Here is an 18,275-nt window from a genome sequence, read left to right as displayed (position 1 = left end):
AAGGAATGAAACAGTTCTCTCACTGGCAGCTAGGAAGAAGTGCTTGTTTTTTTTTATTGTAAAGTGCTCTGCTATTAATTAGAGGGTGATAAATAAAAGCAATCACATCCAATTTGAGAAATGAGATCCAGACCTCAATAGACTGTGCATTCCTTTATCTGAGACTGACATCTGAAAACAAAACAACCAAAAAAAAAAAAAAAGCCAGAAAAGCCTCCAGTTCTGCAGGCAGAACCAGAACTGTGTGTTAGCAGTGTTAGCGGTGCTCCCTTAGCAGAGCCAGCTGTGAGAGTTCCCTTTCCAGAGCTCTGCTGGAGGAAAGGGCCTCGCAGAGAACGGCTGGGTATCTTAATGACAGAGATAATGGACTGTGTTCTATAAAGGCATCATTTGAAGAGATAATGTTGCTCACTTAAAACACATTCTCATGTCCAGTGTGTTGGCACATTCCCCAAATCGCAGCAACTTGAAAGGCTGAGGCAGGAGGATCACCAGGAGTTTAAAGATTTATATATATATATATATATATATATATATATATATATATATATATATATATATATATATATATATATGTATATATATGAAGCTGCATGGGTTATACATCTGAGCTGAGGACAACTGGGACTAACAGAGGAACCCTATCTCCACAAAACAAAACCAAAGCAAACTCCCCACATCGTCAAAGAAGGGGTCACTTATTTTCTAAGTTAGTGTGACCAAGGAATCAATATGTTTAATTGCACATTTAATCACAGTACTTCATGGGTGCTGAATACCTGCTCACTGGGTGTTTCAATGGGTTCAAAGTAAATTTAGAGTACTGTTGGTAACTTAGCATTGTCTCTTAGAATAATAATAATGTAATTAAATAATTAAAAATAACTTAAATAATAAAAGGTAACCCCCAGGAAGGTTAGTGATACAGTCTTGCCAAGAGGCGGATGAAATGCTGCATGCCAAGAGGTGATGGGCACGAGAGATGGATGATTTTGGATGGAAAGGGAATGCTAGTGTTTGGTGTTTACAGTCTGAGGTTCGACAGACTCACCCTAGTCACACACTGAAGTTGCTTACAATAGCCACTGTACATCCACATTGACAAATTTGGCCTTGAAAGTCTGTCATGGCCCTATGCTAGTTCTCACTACCCCATTTCTCTTCCTTGGACTTCAGCACTTACTGTATGACTCATGACAAATGGCTTAACTTTTCTGGGCCCATTTCTGTGACTGCAAATACAGCCATCTCCAGAACTGATCCAAGTTAATCCCTTTAAAATGCTTCTTGTGATTAGCACTGGCACACTGCAGGGACATTTGACAATTATCTGAGTACCACTGGACTCAAGGAAGAGAAAATTCTTTCCTAAGGACTGCAACACAGACATGAGACATTACTAATATCCCCCATGCGTGTGTGTGCATACATACACACACACACACACACACAGACACACACACACACTTCTGTTGAATAAAATGGGCACTGTCAAGCCCTGTTCAGTGACAGGGAGATGTTTGAAATACGACATTGTTCTTGTGAGACATCACAGAACATTTCTGCTCAGTGGAGTTGCCCAGAGTCACCAGGTGGTCCTGTCCATTGCTAGCTAAAATGGTATCGAGCATGTGACTGCACAATGTTCATTAAGGGAATTGATCTAGATATATTTGATTTCAGAAAACTGAACAGAAAAGGTTAATTTCAAAGCTTGTGGGTTTTGATTTTGATGAAGTGCACAGTCACAATACAAACTAGCAAATTCAATTTATTTAGAATATTTCATGACATCTACTTTATATCATCATTATTTTATTTGGAACACACACACACCTTTATCCTTTCTCGAAACAAAAGTGCCCTGACAGCAGTCATGGAGTGTGAAAAACAGTGGGGATTGTGGGTCTGGTGTGTACTGGCTAGGTTTTGTTTTTTTATGTTTCTTTTTTTTTTTTTTTTTGGTCAACTTGATACAATCTAGGGTCTTTTGGGAAGAGCTATCTTCAAATGAGAAAATGCCTCTATCAGATTAGCCCGCAGGCAAGTCTTATAGGGGTATTTTCTTGGTTAATAATTGATATAAGAGGACCCAGCTTCCTGTGGGCATAGAGGACTTGCAGCAAGGTTTTCAAAAGCTGCTGAGGTCAGGCAATGGGTGGCAGAGTCAGATCCTCTTCAGGAAGGCCCCATGAGCCCCGACATAGGGCTGTGAAAGGAAGCCTCACTCGGGATGTCAGAGAGCCAGGATTGTGGGGTGTTCACTGAGGAAAGCCGTTCTAAGACAGGGTGTGTGTGCTGGAGATAGAGCAAGAGAGGCAAGGCCAGTGGAGACCAGAGGACAATACCACGGTGTGAGATGATTGGAATGGAGCTATGGGATTTGTTTCCCATGCTGGGTGCAGTCCCGGCCTATGCCCTATTTTCCCTTTCTGTCACCATATTCCTTTCCTCTTAGAGTGAAAACTTTCATTTTGTGCACTGTAAATCAGAAATAGTTGACTTAGTTTTTAACTTTACAGGTTATCACAGCTAAGAGACTGCCTTGGGTATCACCAGAGACTTTGGGCTTTTGAGCAATTAGATCTCAAACTGTTTAGATTTGGGGGACTCTTATAGATGAACTAAATCTACATTGCTCCATGAGATGATCATGAGTCTTCGAGGCCCAGGGGTGGAATTTTAAAGCGTAAATGATATGTCTGAGTGCCCAGCAGACAAGGGTGGACTTGAGGTGTTTCATCTTCATTGCCGGCCTACCGAGACCTGGAATCACCTGGGAGACATACACCTGAGTGTGGTGGTAAGGGCGCGACCAGATGGCAGGTGCAATCTAGGGGGGAAGATCTGTCTCGAATGTGGGCAGCACTGTGCACGGATTGTCTCTGTCTTAATGAAGAGGAAGGAGGAGCACACCTGAACATCAGCACTACCTCTCTCTGGCTCTTGACTGTGGACATAGTGTGACAACTGTTTCACACCCCCACTGCCTTAGTTTCCCCTCGTGACAGACTGTGTCACTTCTCTAATTGTGGGCTTTGTCAGGAGTTTTGTCCCGGAAACAATGCAGGGATAGATGCAGCCCCTTAGGTGACATGCCTCTGGATGGCCGGCTTGTTCCTCTGTGGGTGAGCTCAAAATATCTCCCCAGAACAGTGAAGAAAGAGGAGGAGGCTTAGCGACAGGGGACAGGAAGTAATACCCGTGCCATACAGCAGGCTCTCCCAGGGAGCTTGGCACACTCCAAGCAGAAATCTGGCAGGCTGCAGGGTTTGCTATATCCCTGTTGCTTCCAGGGGAGGGAACTGAGCTGGCTCCCCTCTCCGGGAGTGGGATCCAGGGAGGAGAGAGAAGAAATCTCAGCAGAGAGAGGAAGGGCCCTCTTGTGCTCTTCCTGGTGCCCAATGAAAGGCTGTTGCTGGGGAGAGAACATGTCTGGTACCACGGTGACCCTCTGAGAGGAAGGAGAGCAGAAAAGCTTTGCCTTCGGTTACCAATAGCAACTCACACTCCCCTTGCGGGTCTGGCGACTTAGAGACTGTCATTGCTGGTGGCTTTTCTGTTTCCTTCCCCTCTCTCTGTAGAGTGCCTTTCCACCATTCAGCTGGGGTTGCTATGTCATTACCAGCTGATTGGTACTAATTAAGCCTGCTCTATGTGGTGGGTGTGTGCTGTGGGTGGGAAACACGAGGATGCCAGTCAAGGGCCTGAGCCTCAAGTCATATGAAAAGGGCCAAATGACTTGTTCCTTTTCAGTTGAACTGCCCAGGACTTACATCTAGAGGGGAAAATAGTAGGAGGTCACAGGTGGGCAGGGATTAACTCCAAGGCAAGAAGAGCCAGAGATGAAAGAATGTAAACGGAGGCCATGCCACTTCTGTAGCAGGGGAGGGGAACATCAGATTTTTGTTACAGAATAATAAGACGTAAAGATTACACACGGAAGTGACAGCTCATATCTGGCTTAACCCGAGGACTCCATTTCCAGACCTCACTGTATCGTTCACCATCCACATTCCCATCATGCCCCCTCGTGACACTGTGCATGTGGTAGCTCTTTAGAACAAGTCACCTTCATGTCAGGACAAGCTTACTAAGAACAAAGGTTATACTGCTCTCCCCAAAATAGGAAACCAGCATGCCCTGTCACAGAGAGAAAGGGACTAAAAAAAACCCACAAAGACCCACAATTTCCCATGCCAGAGACATCGCATGGACCATTAGCGGGTCTGCGTGGGTGTGCGGGGAACCACTGTCTTGAGGACTAGAAGCCAGTCAATCTAATGGGCTGACTCTAAATCATCACATCTCTGATGAAAAGTGCCACGTAGTCAGGAAAACACACTGCGGTCATAAATCATGGCGTTTGCATGCCATTACTTGGGCTTCATTTTGGCTAATGGCTCTTTGCCGTGAGGATAGGGTTAACAATGTGCTGTACCGACACCAGGTAATGAAGCTGCTAGTCCAAGATGAATGGTAGCTTGCAGAATGTCACCTGCAAGCTGCGGGATGCATCCTTCTAATCCACCCGGAAGGACCTAGAGAAAGATCCGAGGCAATTCAAAAGATCTCAGAGAGGCTGGGCACATGGCTAAGTCAGTACAATGCTCGTCCTGCAAGCACAAGGACCGAGTTCAGATCCCCAGCACACACATCGTACAGTAGCCAGGTACAGTAGCATGTGTCTGTAACCTCAGTGTTATGGAACCTGAGCCAGGGGGATTGCTGGGACTCACTGGCCAGCCAGTCCAGGCAAAGTGGTGACCTCTGTGTAATGAAACACCCTGTCTATAAAACTAAGATAAGGAAGCCACTGTGAATGATAATGGAGGTCAACCCATGGCCTCTGCACTCAAGCACACATGTGCACCTGCAGACGCATGTTCACACACACACACACACACACACACACACACACACACACACACACACAGGAAGGAGCACAAGAAAGCTTTGTCCTCATATCTGCAAACTACTGGAGGGCAAACTCACCACTTCTTAGACTTGAGGCGAGGTGCTGGGTTCCGGGGGATGAGGAAGAGGGCTCTCATAGGATGCATGTCACAGAGGGCTGTGGGAGACCAAAAACAAAAACCAGAGCCAGTCAGAGGCCAAATCCGCGCTACCATCTTGGCTGTGCAGAAAACACTGCACAAGTGTTCAGTGTCCATAAGGTGCCTGCCAGGAAGAGGTCAGATGCCCAGACACCTCTGTTGGGCAAGCTTTTCAAAGGGCTAGTGTCTAATTAGATGATTATCATAAAATGCCCATTTCAAGCAGATACTAACAATCCTAGTAACCACGACTTCATGTCATAAGGAAAATAAGCTAAAGGGCCAAACATTAGCCATCTCTGCTGTAGGTAGCCAGCTGCCATTCAAAATCAACAGCAGCAGATGTCAGCTATGATTGGCGTGGCTGAGGAAATTTTCTTTAACAAAAGCCTAAGCTATAATCTATGAGGTATCAAGACATCCACAGCCACAGCCCTATCTCCCTATTGGAGGTTCATGCAAGCATTGCTATCTAAGCACATTTCTAGGCTCTTGGTACCGCACCAGGACACCAAATGTCCCGAGCAGCTTTCAGGTTGCATGGGGTGCCTTGAGTTTGAAACCCTCCAGCCCCAGGATGACCACGGGATGAAGTCAGCTCATAAACAATATCGTGAGCACTCTACATTCTCATTTCAATCCACATAGCCTATTGCTTACTTTCTAACAGTGAGAATACATTTTTTTTTGGTACTAAGATTGAGAATATATGCTCCCTCGATGCCAGAGGAGTCTGTGGGTAGTTTATTTTTAGTCTTGTCTACCACTCAGAATGATAACACAGTTTTAAGAGTGTGGTATCTGAAATTTGGCGACTCACAAATGTCATCGTGAGCAAAGAAAATTTTGTCAACAAACACTCCAAGTCAATCACGCCGCACATGGATTCAAGGAACTTAAGGAAAATAAGAGGGCAGCGAGGACTCCGAGAGCCCTGAGTCTAAGAATGAGCGGTCACGAATGTCCTTGCAGGTCTTTTCAGCCCTGCGAGGGGTGGATGAGAAGGTGTGAAGGCGTGGGAATGCTCATGCAAGGACACTCCTAGGGGATGGAGCAGGGGCCAGCAAAGAGTCATGCTATAGTGACGCAATCCTAGCCCAGGGTGGAGGAGGGAAGGTGGGTCCTAGTCTGTCCTGTAGTCCCGGGCAGGGACAGCTAGGTATTAGGGTGTTGCTTGAATCACAGCTGCCTGCAAAGTGAACCCATGTCTTCCAGGAAAGGGTGTGTTGGTGTCTACTAAGGTTGGCACTGACAGGGACAGTCAGGGAGTTCTGGGAGGTACAGCCTCAATCCTCCACCACTGCAACAGCTTCCAGAGGTCTTCTTTGGTGCTAGCGCAAAGTTCCAAGGGACTAGGGAGGTTCTCAAGATTGCAAGCATCTGGGACACTGCTCCTATAAGGGCAGGGACATCTTTAATCCTAAATCCTAATATTTCCAGAAGAGGGGCAGCCTCTAAGTGCAGGTCCTTGTGAAAGCTGCGTCTAGGAATTGAGCTTTGGAGCTCTGTACACGGGAGCTGACATTGTCTGTGGTTGCACCAGGTTCTGTGTGAGGCAGAGTGCCTCAGGAGGGAGCCCCACAGTAAGTGGGTAAGGCAAAAAGACTCGCCCAGGTTAGAGTTCTTTTTCCTAGCAAAATCACGCTGCTCTGAAACGAACAGACATCCTGGCTGATCTAAGATCCTCCTGCTCCTTAAATATGCCACAGCAGACCCATGCCAGGCTCAGTGGAGCAGAAGGAGTCCAACCGCAGCCTTGGCAAGGAGCCTGCAGGACCCGCAGGACCACCCAGCAGCAAATTTTACCCAGGGAAGGAACTTACGGGGTGCACCTTCTGCCATCTCGATGGCGGTGATTCCCAAAGACCACAAGTCACTCTGTAAAACAAGAAAGCACAGATACACACAAATTCAATTAACAGAGGACAATTTGGTTAAACCTGGTAATGACTTCAGAACTGCCTATGGGGAAGTCAATCCATTGTCTGTTTACAAACCTATTTCTCCCACCCAGCTGCAGAGCCGGAGGAGTCACGCTCGCTTTTCTCCGCACGTATTTTTCCTGGTGCCTGGCATATGGTATGTTCCCAATAAACGTATGAAAAAACATATAAGGGCTTTTAAAGTTAATTTATTACTGAGACTTACATGTCAGTGGAGCCATAGGAAATTTTGCTGTTTCCAGTTTTTTAACTTGCGTAAAACAAGGGTTTCACGATACTATTACATCTGCCTAGCATCTACTTTCCTCCCATCTCTCTTCCAGCCTCCTCTCTTCCCCTTCCACACCCTTGTTAGTCCCCTCCCTCCTCCCAGATAGGTTCCCCTTCCCATCTGCTCTCCGTCTCAGACACAGTTTTTCCTTTCAATGCTTTTATTGGGCTATAGTTGTTACATAGTACACTGCACATGCATGAAGATACCACCCGCTAAGGTGTGGCACTCCTGCGACTCCGCCATCATGTCGAGGCAGCAAGCATAACCCCCAGAAGACTGCATTCTCCCCTTGTGGGTCCCCCTTCTTTCCCGGCTCTCTTTCCGTCACTGTAGATTACATCTTCCAAATTTCATAAAAAAAAAAAAGTAGGTGGCCCTTTGCATCTGTTTTTTTTTTCTTTTTTTTCACTCATGAAACATTCTGGAAGGCCCTCCTGGTTGCATCATATTTTGATACTTTGTGTCTTTTTGTCATTTTAGTAGTATTCTACTAAGCGGATGTACTGGAGTCTGATACACTTGCTGAGAGATATTTGGAGCGTGTCCAGCTGGGCTACTCTTCAGAAAATGGTTGCAAACCCTGGTGTCTAAGCCTTGGAGACAAGCTTTTATGCTTTCTAAATAAACTCAGAACTGCCGAACCATTTAGTAGGTATTAGTCACATTCAATGTGTCCAGTGCACAACAATGTAGCCGTTACAACGACAGAATGACAGAACGAGGATGGGAGGTTCTGAGGGGGGACTTCACGTGCATTTCAGTACAGGCTCTCTCGCTCATTTATAGACTGCCACGGAGGACAGGTCTTCAGCTCTAACTGCCTTCTTTTTTGTTTTTCAAGACAGGGTTTCTCTGTAGCGTTGAAGCCTATCCCTGAACTAGCTCTTGTAGACCAGGCTGGCCTCGAACTCACAGAGATCTGCTTGCCTCTGCCTCCCGAGTGCTTCTACCTTGTCTTCTTACATTTGGCTGACTGTCATGTTCTAGTCAGAGTTTTCATGGCCAAGGCTTCCTGCTTTACTGGAAGGAATCTCTATGTCTCTCTATCCATGTGTGGTGATCTCTAAGTACGTCATGGCCAATGTCAACAAGACAAGGAGGAAACCATGAAACAAGCCCAGAAGGATGCTTGCTGCTCCCTCCTCTCAGCTGATGGGTAAAAACACCTAAGGTCCAGGGATTGCATTCTGATATCATCCACCATCACACTCCCAGGGTTTTAGGGGTTTTATGTACATTATTCAAAATTCTCCCTTGTAATTCTCCTTTGCACTCAAATTATAAATATCAAAGTGAAGCTTCCTTGCCATCCCCATCAAACAAATGTCAAGGGCACAAGAAGGTGTGTGTGTGGGGGGGGAGGGTATAATTGGAAGGGAGTCCTGGACTACATGCTGAGTCATTCCCTGGCACTGAATTCCTCAGTAGCCTGTGACTGGCAGGCAGCCTGCTCAGTATATGAGCAGAGTTCCTTATGATATACAAAGGGATATACGGGGTGCTTCGCCTACCTCCCAGAGTGCAGTCCCCTTAGAGCAGGGAGCAATGGGGACACTGAGGTGCTGGGCCAACACAGCAGTGCGGGGAGTCAACTGCTGTCCTCGCGCTCTGTTCCTTTTCTGGATTTCTTCCAGAGCTCTAGATGATATAAACACGCTCAGAATGTGCGTGTTCCAGCAAATGACTGTTTCTTGTGTTGGCTCAGGCGTGTAACGTGACAAAGATGAGAACATGGCTCTCTTGTACCTGGCTTTACAGTTGGCGCACAGAGTGGCTTTGGAACACGAGAGAACATCAAGACACTCCCTGTATGGGTGGTGTCAGACAGGAAACGGAGAAGAGCTGGAAGTGGAGGGTCAGCATCAAAGGTCCCTGTGCTGTTCTAATAGTACTCCAGTGTCCTCAGGACTTGCTATTTTCTCCAGCCGTTTCCCAAAAGCCTCGGAACAGAGCATCTCTGGAGCATGAGGAAGCAAGGCTCTCTGCTGCTAACTGCCAGGGTAGGGGTGGACTGGAATGGCCTTCAGGCCCAGGGTGCTCTGTGCTGTGTGACAGTTCACACATTTGAAAAGAAATGTCGGCACCAAGCTGAGAGGGCTCCAGGCCAACCTTCAGAGAGAGAAAAATTACAGCGCAGCCAGGCTCACTTCTGTTTCTGAGTTTCTGTTCAAATTTTCTCACATGGAGGAGAGGTGGCAAAGAGGACAGACCCACAGGGATGTGCAAGCTGGCCTCTCTTTTCTCCCTCCACCCTCGAGGAAGTCTGGATCCCGGCAGCTTCCTTCTGCTGTGCCAAACACTGGCTTTTCTCGCGTTAGCCGCTCACACAGGTGATGGTCATCACCATCCTGTCTATTGACACATCACTAGTTTAATGCAGTCTGTGTTTTATATGCCCTTTGCCTCAACACATAATGCACACACACACCCAGGGTGGGGACAGGGAGAGGGAGAGAGATGGAGAAGGAGGGAGATGGAGAGAGGGGGAGAGAGAGAGAGAGAGAGAGAGAGAGAGAGAGAGAGGGAGGGAGGGGGCAATAAGCCTGTGTTTTGTTGGTCTTTGTTTTGTTGACTGGACAGTATGGTACATAGTAAACTCTATTTATAGATGGGATGAATGAACAGGCAAGGAGCCATGGTCCAGGCTGCCTGCTGTCTTCACAGACCTCCTTCCCCCAGATCACTGAGTCCATATAGAAAATGGAGCTGGCTCTGTTATCACAATGTCAGGTCTAGAGAATTCATCTTTAAGTCAGCAGCCCACAAATAATTGTCCCTGACTCTTACTCTGTCCACAAGTGAGTGAGGTGTTGGAGAAACAAAGGAGCAGAGATTCAGTGACGTCCCATTCCTATGCTGCAAAGCTAGCCTTAGCTTCCTAGAGGAGATGTAGGTTGGTAGAGAGAACAAGTTTCAAAAGCAGACACAGCCAGACTTGATTCCACGTTCCTGATTTAGTGACTTGCAGAATGCTGCCCAGCTTAGCTTTCTCAACGGCACAGGAGGTGCTGGTGGCATGCATGTTTTCAGGAACGCTGCTTAGCACAAAATCTGGTGCACAACGGGGCTCAAGCATATAAATTTTCCTTCCTGCACTGCTGGGTGAGGGTCCATGGCCCCCAGTTTGGTTGTCATGGTTTTCTTCCATGCACTTCTGGCAGACATCACTTGTTGGCTAACCTGAACCCCACTCCCACTGTCACCTCCATTTCATGATACCCCAAAGCTGCACTTGTGTATCCTGGCACCCCAGCAGTGGGTTACATTTGTGGCCAGAGCTATGACCCATGAAGTATACACAAAGAAGCCTGGGAGCTTGTGCTTTCCCAAGATAGGGAGCTAATACAGCTGGTGGTGTCCTACAAGCTCCTTCCCACTTCTTCATGCCTTGAATACAAACATGGTGTCTAGAGTTACAGTACCCGTCTTGCAGCCTGAGGTCATTGCCAACTGATGAATAACGCCAGGGCAGAAAGGCGGCAGGCAGAGTTTCTGAAGCTCTGCTCATCACATCAGCTCTGGACAGCATGACTCCAGATGATTCCAGGCATGATATTTGCAAATGATCATGATCATATGTGTGTGTATATGTATGTGTGTGTGTGTTTATAGCTGTGTATATGTGTATGCATGTATACACATTTATATTATGCACAGGTTTTCATGTATGTATATGTAGTATGTGTACATATATATGCATGTATATATACAGAAGTAGTAGGAGAAAATATGAAGAGAAAGAGCTTGACTGTAGGAAAGTGGGAAGTCTCACCTGCTATGCCTTCCTTGAATTGTCCCACAGGAAGAAGGGATGGTCAGTAAAGAAAAGATGTCCCTCTTTGTTAGCCTTCCTGTTCACATCAGAGCCCCTATCATCCCATCCAAACAGCCTGTGTATCTTTCCTTGTCTAGCCACTTGGCCAGGCCAGTCACTTGACTGCTGCTTGGTGAGTATCGTTTTGTACTGGAGTTATTCCATTTTTAAAAGAGAGATAGTTATATTCTTAAATTCTTGATCATATAGACACAAAGCTGCTTGTAAGCTTTGCTTAACCGCCTGTGTTGGAGGTTCTAAATATCCCTGACAGGCCCTGTTTAAGCTTTAGATAACTTAGTGGATCCAAAGACACTTCAGAACTTAAATAAAGGGGGAAATGCTTGCACTACCACTGGCAAGACAGAGCGCTGGAGATGAGCAGGGAAGAGAGCACGATAGGAGAGCAAGGCAGAGATAAGTCTCCTTCGTGACCACGGTGTGACTCGTTTGGGCAGGCGTTGGGCAATTCATTATTCCAGCGGTGCTGTGCCGCCTGGCCTGCAGCATGATTAATAGCCCATCCCTGTGCACATTACAAACAGAACAAAGACAAATCCAAGTGCCTCTGAGAAGGCAGACACAAGGTACAGTTTCTGGCTGAGGCCTGGGGACAGTTGACACACGGTAACTTGCACAAAACAAAAGAACATTCTTCCTTATCTGGGCTTCCCAGCTCAGTGGAAGAAAGCATCCATACCCTAAAATTGCCATGCAAGGAGAGGAATGGTATAGCTAGAAGCCCAGTGTGCTCTACAGCAGCCACGGACCTGGCTCTGCCACGTAAGGAGAGGAATGGGTAGCTAGACGTCTAGTGCGCTCTACAGCAGCCATGGACCAAGCTCAGATACAGCACCGGTCCCTTGGTGATAAGACAAAGGCAGTAACAGCCTGGAGACTATTTCTCAGCTACAACGTGAAGGGAATGCATAGCTTGCAGGGTTGATAGAAGAATTCAACAAGCTGATATGCTCCACGGTCCCAACAGGGCACAGTGCACAACAAGCAGCAGACAGACTTTTGGGAGTCAACTTTGGCCAACTGACAGTTCAGCCGGTATACCCGAGCCAGGTGAGAAGGCAATGAGCTGCCCAGCCCAGCGGCGTAAGGCAGGCCAGGCAGAAACCGGGAGCCCAGAGGAAGCAGACTGGGCATTGCCTGTCTTCCAGCATCTTTGTAGTCTCTCTGTGGCCCCCTACTGGCAGACCTGATCAGATATCAGACGGACAAACAGAAATGGGAATGGTCCAAGTATCTCAAAGTAGGGACAGCATGGTGGTCTAGACAGACAGACAATAGCTTGATACGGAGCACAACCAGCTGGATTGTACAATGCTCCACAGCCATGGACACAGTCTTGCATTTGGAAACATACTTGCGATTTGTCTGTTCTTTTAAAAGTATTTCAATCGGGAATAAAGAAATCATATGCATGTGTGTGGTTGCTTATGGAGATCAGCTTAATCTGGTTAGAGCTTAGGTGATGTGAGTTCTAGCTCAACAGGAGGCACCGAGAGATGGGCAATGCCCAGAAGACTGAGCTGCATGAAACTGCTTGTATCATTGGATCAAAAAATGGCCACAAAAATCAGACTTTCATGAGATACGTAAGCACAAAGCTGTCCTATAGCACTTCTTACCGCATGCCAGACACTATGTGATACCTTTATAAATATAATATCATAGGTTGTGATACCATAACGTGGTGGGACAGCCTAGCAAAGAGCACAGCTAGCTGTGCCCCACAGACATGACAATAGTCTTTCATCTGGATACATACGTGTGTGTGTGTGTGTGTGTGTGTGTGTGATAATACCACCATAAATTGGTTTTGCAACCTCAGAATATATAACTGATATGTACCTATATACCAAACAGAACTGAAGTAAGGGTCAGGGAGAATGTCCAGGCAGCTGCAGCTCTGGACATTTCACATTCACATTCCCTTTTCACAGAGAAAACAAAGGCAACACAGGCACCTGCATCCCTGCCTACCTACACTTGTTCTCTGGCACAAAGGAAACTGTTGGGAGATGCATCTCCATGGGATTGGTGCTGTGGCTGAAGGAATTAGGCCAGCTGGGACTGCTGAGACAATCCCACCTGGTGGCACTACACGGTGTCTTCTGTCTGAGTGAACTCGGAAGGAGCCCTGTGTGGAGCATAGTACACAGGATGCAGGACATGTCTACAATTGGAATTGCCCCACTTGGGAACAACGTGCATACTGTGTTCTCGTTAGCACCTGCTGTCAAGATTCTCCCTCCAGACTGCTGCTCACCTGATTTCCAGCTGACCCTCATGTTCAAAGGAACATTTCCACCTTGCCTAATAAAATCCATTCCTGGGACACTAAAGGAGCTGAGCAAAAGCACCTGCACCTGCAGACCTGCCACTGGTAGGGGACAAATCTCTAGAGTGACACGTAGTGCCAGCAAAAGTCAGGCCCAAAGGAAGGGACCCATGAAGCGTGTATGTGTGTGTGTGAGGCACTTTCTTGGACATTTATCACCTCACTAGCTCAATTAAAAGAGCAAATTCTTTTGATACACAAACATCAAAACAGGGAAGAATGACATGCAAAATAAGAATTAAGAATGCATCATTTATGTGCTCCAATCTTTCTAGGCTATTTGCAGATTATACACCCCCAACACCATGGATGTGCATGCACATCCATGTATGTGTTCATACATGTGTGTAGTGCGTTGTGTATCTGTGCATGTACAGTGTTTCTCCATCAGGCGAGTGGGAGTGAGGATACAGTAAGAGGAAGATGCTTTGGTCGTCACATTTGGGCACCAAATACACACTACTCTCGTGCCTCATTGCTAAAGCAGTGCGTAGTATTCCCCTGGATGGAGAATTAGGTCTTTACTATGTCAGATTCCAGTGGATATGGGCCTGGCCACACAGGACTTCCTTTAGTGGGTGTCTCTGTTACCTGTCAGATTCCATCCTACTGAAATACAATTTACAGTAACTTTTACAAATACCAGTTTAAACAGCCTAGGAATTTTGAACGGCTTTATTAATTTCAAATCTTTTGAATGCTTATTATTAAATGGAAAAGCTTTCATTACTGCCCTGCATACTTACCAGGGAATGAAACCTTTCCTTTTGCTTGAAGTGTTTTGACAGAATTTCTGGAAACAAGAAAGGAAGGTCCCCCAGGAGAAAGCCAGCACACCAGGCAAATTCAATGCAGTCTCTCCTCCTCACATTCTGTGGGCTCCTCCCTGAACACATCGATTCCACATAAAACCAGACTGCAGTGAGAACCCCAACTCTACAGACTCCCTTTCCACGGAGGTCCTTAGGCTAGTCAACTACTTTTGTTTTCATAAGAAACTTCAGGGACTGGAGAGATGGCTCAGGAGGCTCAGTAGTCACGAGTATAAACTGCTTTCTAGACGAACTGGCTTCAGTGCTCGGTACCCACATTATTAGCTCACAACCACCTGTAATTCTAGCTCCAAGGGATTTGGCAGCATCTTCTGGCCTCCAAAGGCATATGCAATTATGTGCACATACCCACATACCCATGTATACACATCATTAAAAAGAAATCTTTAAAAAAGGAATTGAGCAAATAGAAACATCTACCAGTTTTTAAAATCATCTCAAAATAAATCAAATAATAATCAAAATAGTAAAGGATAAATCCCACAACAAAACTAAACTCTAGTCTCTATTTCACTTTCATTTTAAAGCCAGAGCTGTCTTGGTGAAGCTTACAGAATCTAGTGCTATTCGAAGCATCTTTTATTCAATACACGCCACCTTGAAATGTTGGGAGCAGACATTTAACCTACATGAGACCCCAACATGTTGAGGTCATTGCCAAGGCTAGGACTCCTGTTGTCTCAAATGGACTATTCCCTACATAGACCAAATCCTCGAATTTTATAGGTCTCTAGTAAGAAATGGCTTATGCAGAGAGCTCATCTAATCACACACACACACACACACACACACACACACACGGTGTGAGTTCAGTAAGCATAAATAGAGTGACTGAAAAAATACTCTCAAAGTCAGTTTGTTTTCAAGTCATCCCCTGGTGGCAGATCACATTCCTGGGCACTCTGAGCAGAAAACATGGTAGGATACAGTGCCAGGTTCTAAGGGCTCCCATCCTTTCTGGTTCAGAGTAGAATTACAGAGTAGTCAAAACAAATCCCTACAATTCCCCAGAATCCTTTCTGCTTTCTGTTCTTCATTCACATGTCAGACAAGTCACTTCTCCCCATGACTGGCGACCAGCAAAGTTCATACACTAGGCATGGAGTTTTCTTCCTGGTGAACAATTGCATGCATGACAATCTTGATGAACAAGTTCACACTGCAGCCTATGTGAGTGACACAGTTGAACCTATTTCCTCTGTGAGGGTTTTTTTTAAAATTATGGATTTTTAAATATTCTTTTCATATTGGAATCTCATCGGTTCTACACAATATTTCTTAGCAATAGTCTGATAAAAACATCCAGGATTGAACTTCATTCCAAGCTTTGGGTTGGCCAAAAGGAAAAGCTATTCTAGTTTCTCTCCTAAAAACAAGTCAGTTACGAGGGTCTTATCTATGCTACAGAGAATACACACAGCACATAATATGGTCCACTCTAACACTTAAAAGATTAAGACAGGAATGAAAATCTAGACACTCTGCTTCTTCTTGGTATAATTTGTCTTCTTTTAAAATTTCGATTTATTTACTTTATGCATTTGGGTATTTTTCTGCAAGTGTGTCTGTGTAGCACACATGCACATGGTGACTGTGTTGTGCACCGTGCATGTACATGGTGCCACTGGAGGTCAGAAGAGGGCATCAGATCCCCTGGGACTGCAGTTATAGATGGTTGTGATCAGTGCTCAGAGTCCAACCCTCAGATCATCTGTGAGAGTAACAAGTGCTCTTAGCCTCTGGGCCACCCCTCCAGCTCACTCCTGCTATATTTTGAAAGTGGTTTGTGGCATAGATGTAGACCTGGGTAGCACTTGTCACACCTAACTACAGTCTGAAGAATTGTTTACAGCCAATTAAAATATGCATAGCTCGTCTGGGATATATATTTTGTAGCGGATTCTCTGGCAGATTTGCAGATGGGACTATTTGAATGTGCCGATCATTAGCAGTTTAAATAGGTGACATTTATTTTATCAGGGGATTATTTTTTAATGTGGCAGTTGCTCTCAGACAGACTGATGCCAGGTTATCAGAGGGACAAACTTTAAAGGAAGGAGGGGATTTTTATGTTTTCAAGACTTCCAAGCTTACACGTCTCTAAAGAGGTGAATGATTCCGCCAGTGCTCAGAGACACTGGGTCTCAAGGACTGTACTGCCTGCATTGCTGTCGCCTGATTTTAACATAACCAGATGTGGAAAAGCACGCGGACTTTAACAGAGAAATTCCTGAGATATACTCTCGGTATGGGAACTATGAAATTAATATATGCACCCGGTAACTATTTCCTAAGACCACACTGCAGGAACAAAGAGCCCTGAGGATTCTTTTCCAAAGAACCCTTATGACGATGATTTAACACTTTTTTTTTTTTAAAAAAAAATAAAGCCACTTTAGAAGGCAAATCAGACAAATCAAATGATAACCAATCTAGATAACAAACGACACATCAAAACTACACGAAACTCTTCTTTGCAGGGCGGGACAAGTGACCACAGAGAGCTAAATGAAGACTTGGGAGACCCATGTTCAAGCTAAAGTTCAGAGAATATCACCCACTGGGTGTGTACCTGCGAAGGTCTGCCCTCATTACTGGTCTTGAGGGAAAGTCCTTGGACTTCCAAACCAACCCCAATTAGTATTTTATTTTTGCCCACACAGTGTCTCTGCCTGTGCATGGCCTGAGAACTTTACAGTTGCTCTAGTTCTCATTGTCCACAGTTTCACTTTCTCTTAACAGGGATGTATACAAAAGCAATGTGGTCAGGCACTGTAGTTCTAGAGGGACTTGTAACTGTGACGCATGTCAGATCATTGGCTAGAGGAACTGAGTCAAGGAGAGCTGCCAGGAGAATCCTACTGAACGTGGCCTGAATGTTGAATGTTAGTGGCATGCTTCCAGTCTATAATGAAAGTAACAAGGAATACATCAGATTTCTGTGAAATGCCATGCCACACTAGAGGAAAACCAAAGCATCCTACATCCCTCTTTATTCTCCTACAGAGAAGAAACGTCTGTGTACCTAAGGTTAGCACTGTGGAAATGAACAACCTGATGTCTTGTAACTACAAGAAGATGCCCCCAATATTCATATTATGGTGTAACATGTGCTGTGCTCTAGTTGGCTAGGAGCATGGAGTTCCTGTGTGCTATTGTGTGGTGGGCAAGTGTAATTACAATAGTGTGCTGCCAGGTTCAAAAAGCTAGAAGAAAGAGTTCTCAAATGTTTGTGAGTGAAGGTGTGTGTGCAGGTGTATGTCTGCTGCACCTGGGTGCTTGTGCATGGGGAGGCCAGGAGTCAACCTTGGGTATCACTTTTTAGGAGCCTTGATTCTTGAGACAGGGCCAGTCACTGGTTTGGACCTTTCCAGTATGGCTAGGTTGGCTGACTGGCCTGTGAGGCCTAGGATTACAAACCTGCATCGCCATGGCTGGTTTTTTATGTGGGTTCTGGAAAACTGACTTAGGTTTTTATGCTTGTGAGGCAAAAACTTTACCAACTGAGCAACTACTTTGGGCCCTCTAAGATTTGTTTACCTTAAAATAGGATTCTTTAGCAGATGAATATATTTATCTTGATTTAAACATTGTGCCTCTGTGCACATATGAAAATATTACATGGGACTCCTTTCATATGTACAATCGGAATGTTTTATGTATCAGTAAAAAATTGAATCTAAAGAATTAATAGATGAAAAAGGGTAATAATATATACTTTGCTAAAATTAAAAAATAACCCCAAACATAAACCTTATCTATTTCCCAAGAATAAGATAGAAAAGCAAATTTAAAAGCATAGGAAATAATTTCAATATCATTTTATAAATGGGTAATCAAATATCATGGGTGAGTCCATTAAACAATTCTTATTTGAGTGTCTTACAATCTTAGTCCAAATAATGTTTTCTAGTTCTCCCATTGTGTCACATAAATCACAAACACAAATGCCTGTGAGCGTTATCCCTCGCAAAATTGGACAAGGGTTCAGACACACAAGG

The 18,275-nt window shown here is 45.3% G+C and overlaps 1 protein-coding gene across 9 annotated transcripts in view; it reads right to left on the bottom strand.

Annotated features, from left to right (window-relative positions):
• The window catches only part of Tnik (TRAF2 and NCK interacting kinase), a 404,440-nt gene that overhangs the window by 105,378 nt on the left and 280,787 nt on the right, over positions 1 to 18,275 (bottom strand). For all 9 annotated transcript variants that reach the window (XM_075951104.1, XM_075951107.1, XM_075951102.1 and 6 more), the window contains exons 8-9: positions 6,881 to 6,935; positions 4,996 to 5,074 (exon numbers count right to left, since the gene is read on the bottom strand). In XM_075951104.1, coding sequence (XP_075807219.1) covers positions 4,996 to 5,074; positions 6,881 to 6,935 — 134 coding nt within the window. The remainder of the gene's footprint in view (positions 1 to 4,995; positions 5,075 to 6,880; positions 6,936 to 18,275) is intronic.

The sequence above is a fragment of the Microtus pennsylvanicus genome, chromosome 16 (assembly GCF_037038515.1).
Source record: "Microtus pennsylvanicus isolate mMicPen1 chromosome 16, mMicPen1.hap1, whole genome shotgun sequence".
Classification (NCBI taxonomy): Eukaryota; Metazoa; Chordata; class Mammalia; order Rodentia; family Cricetidae; genus Microtus; species Microtus pennsylvanicus.
This window is presented reverse-complemented; position numbering and strand designations above follow the sequence as displayed.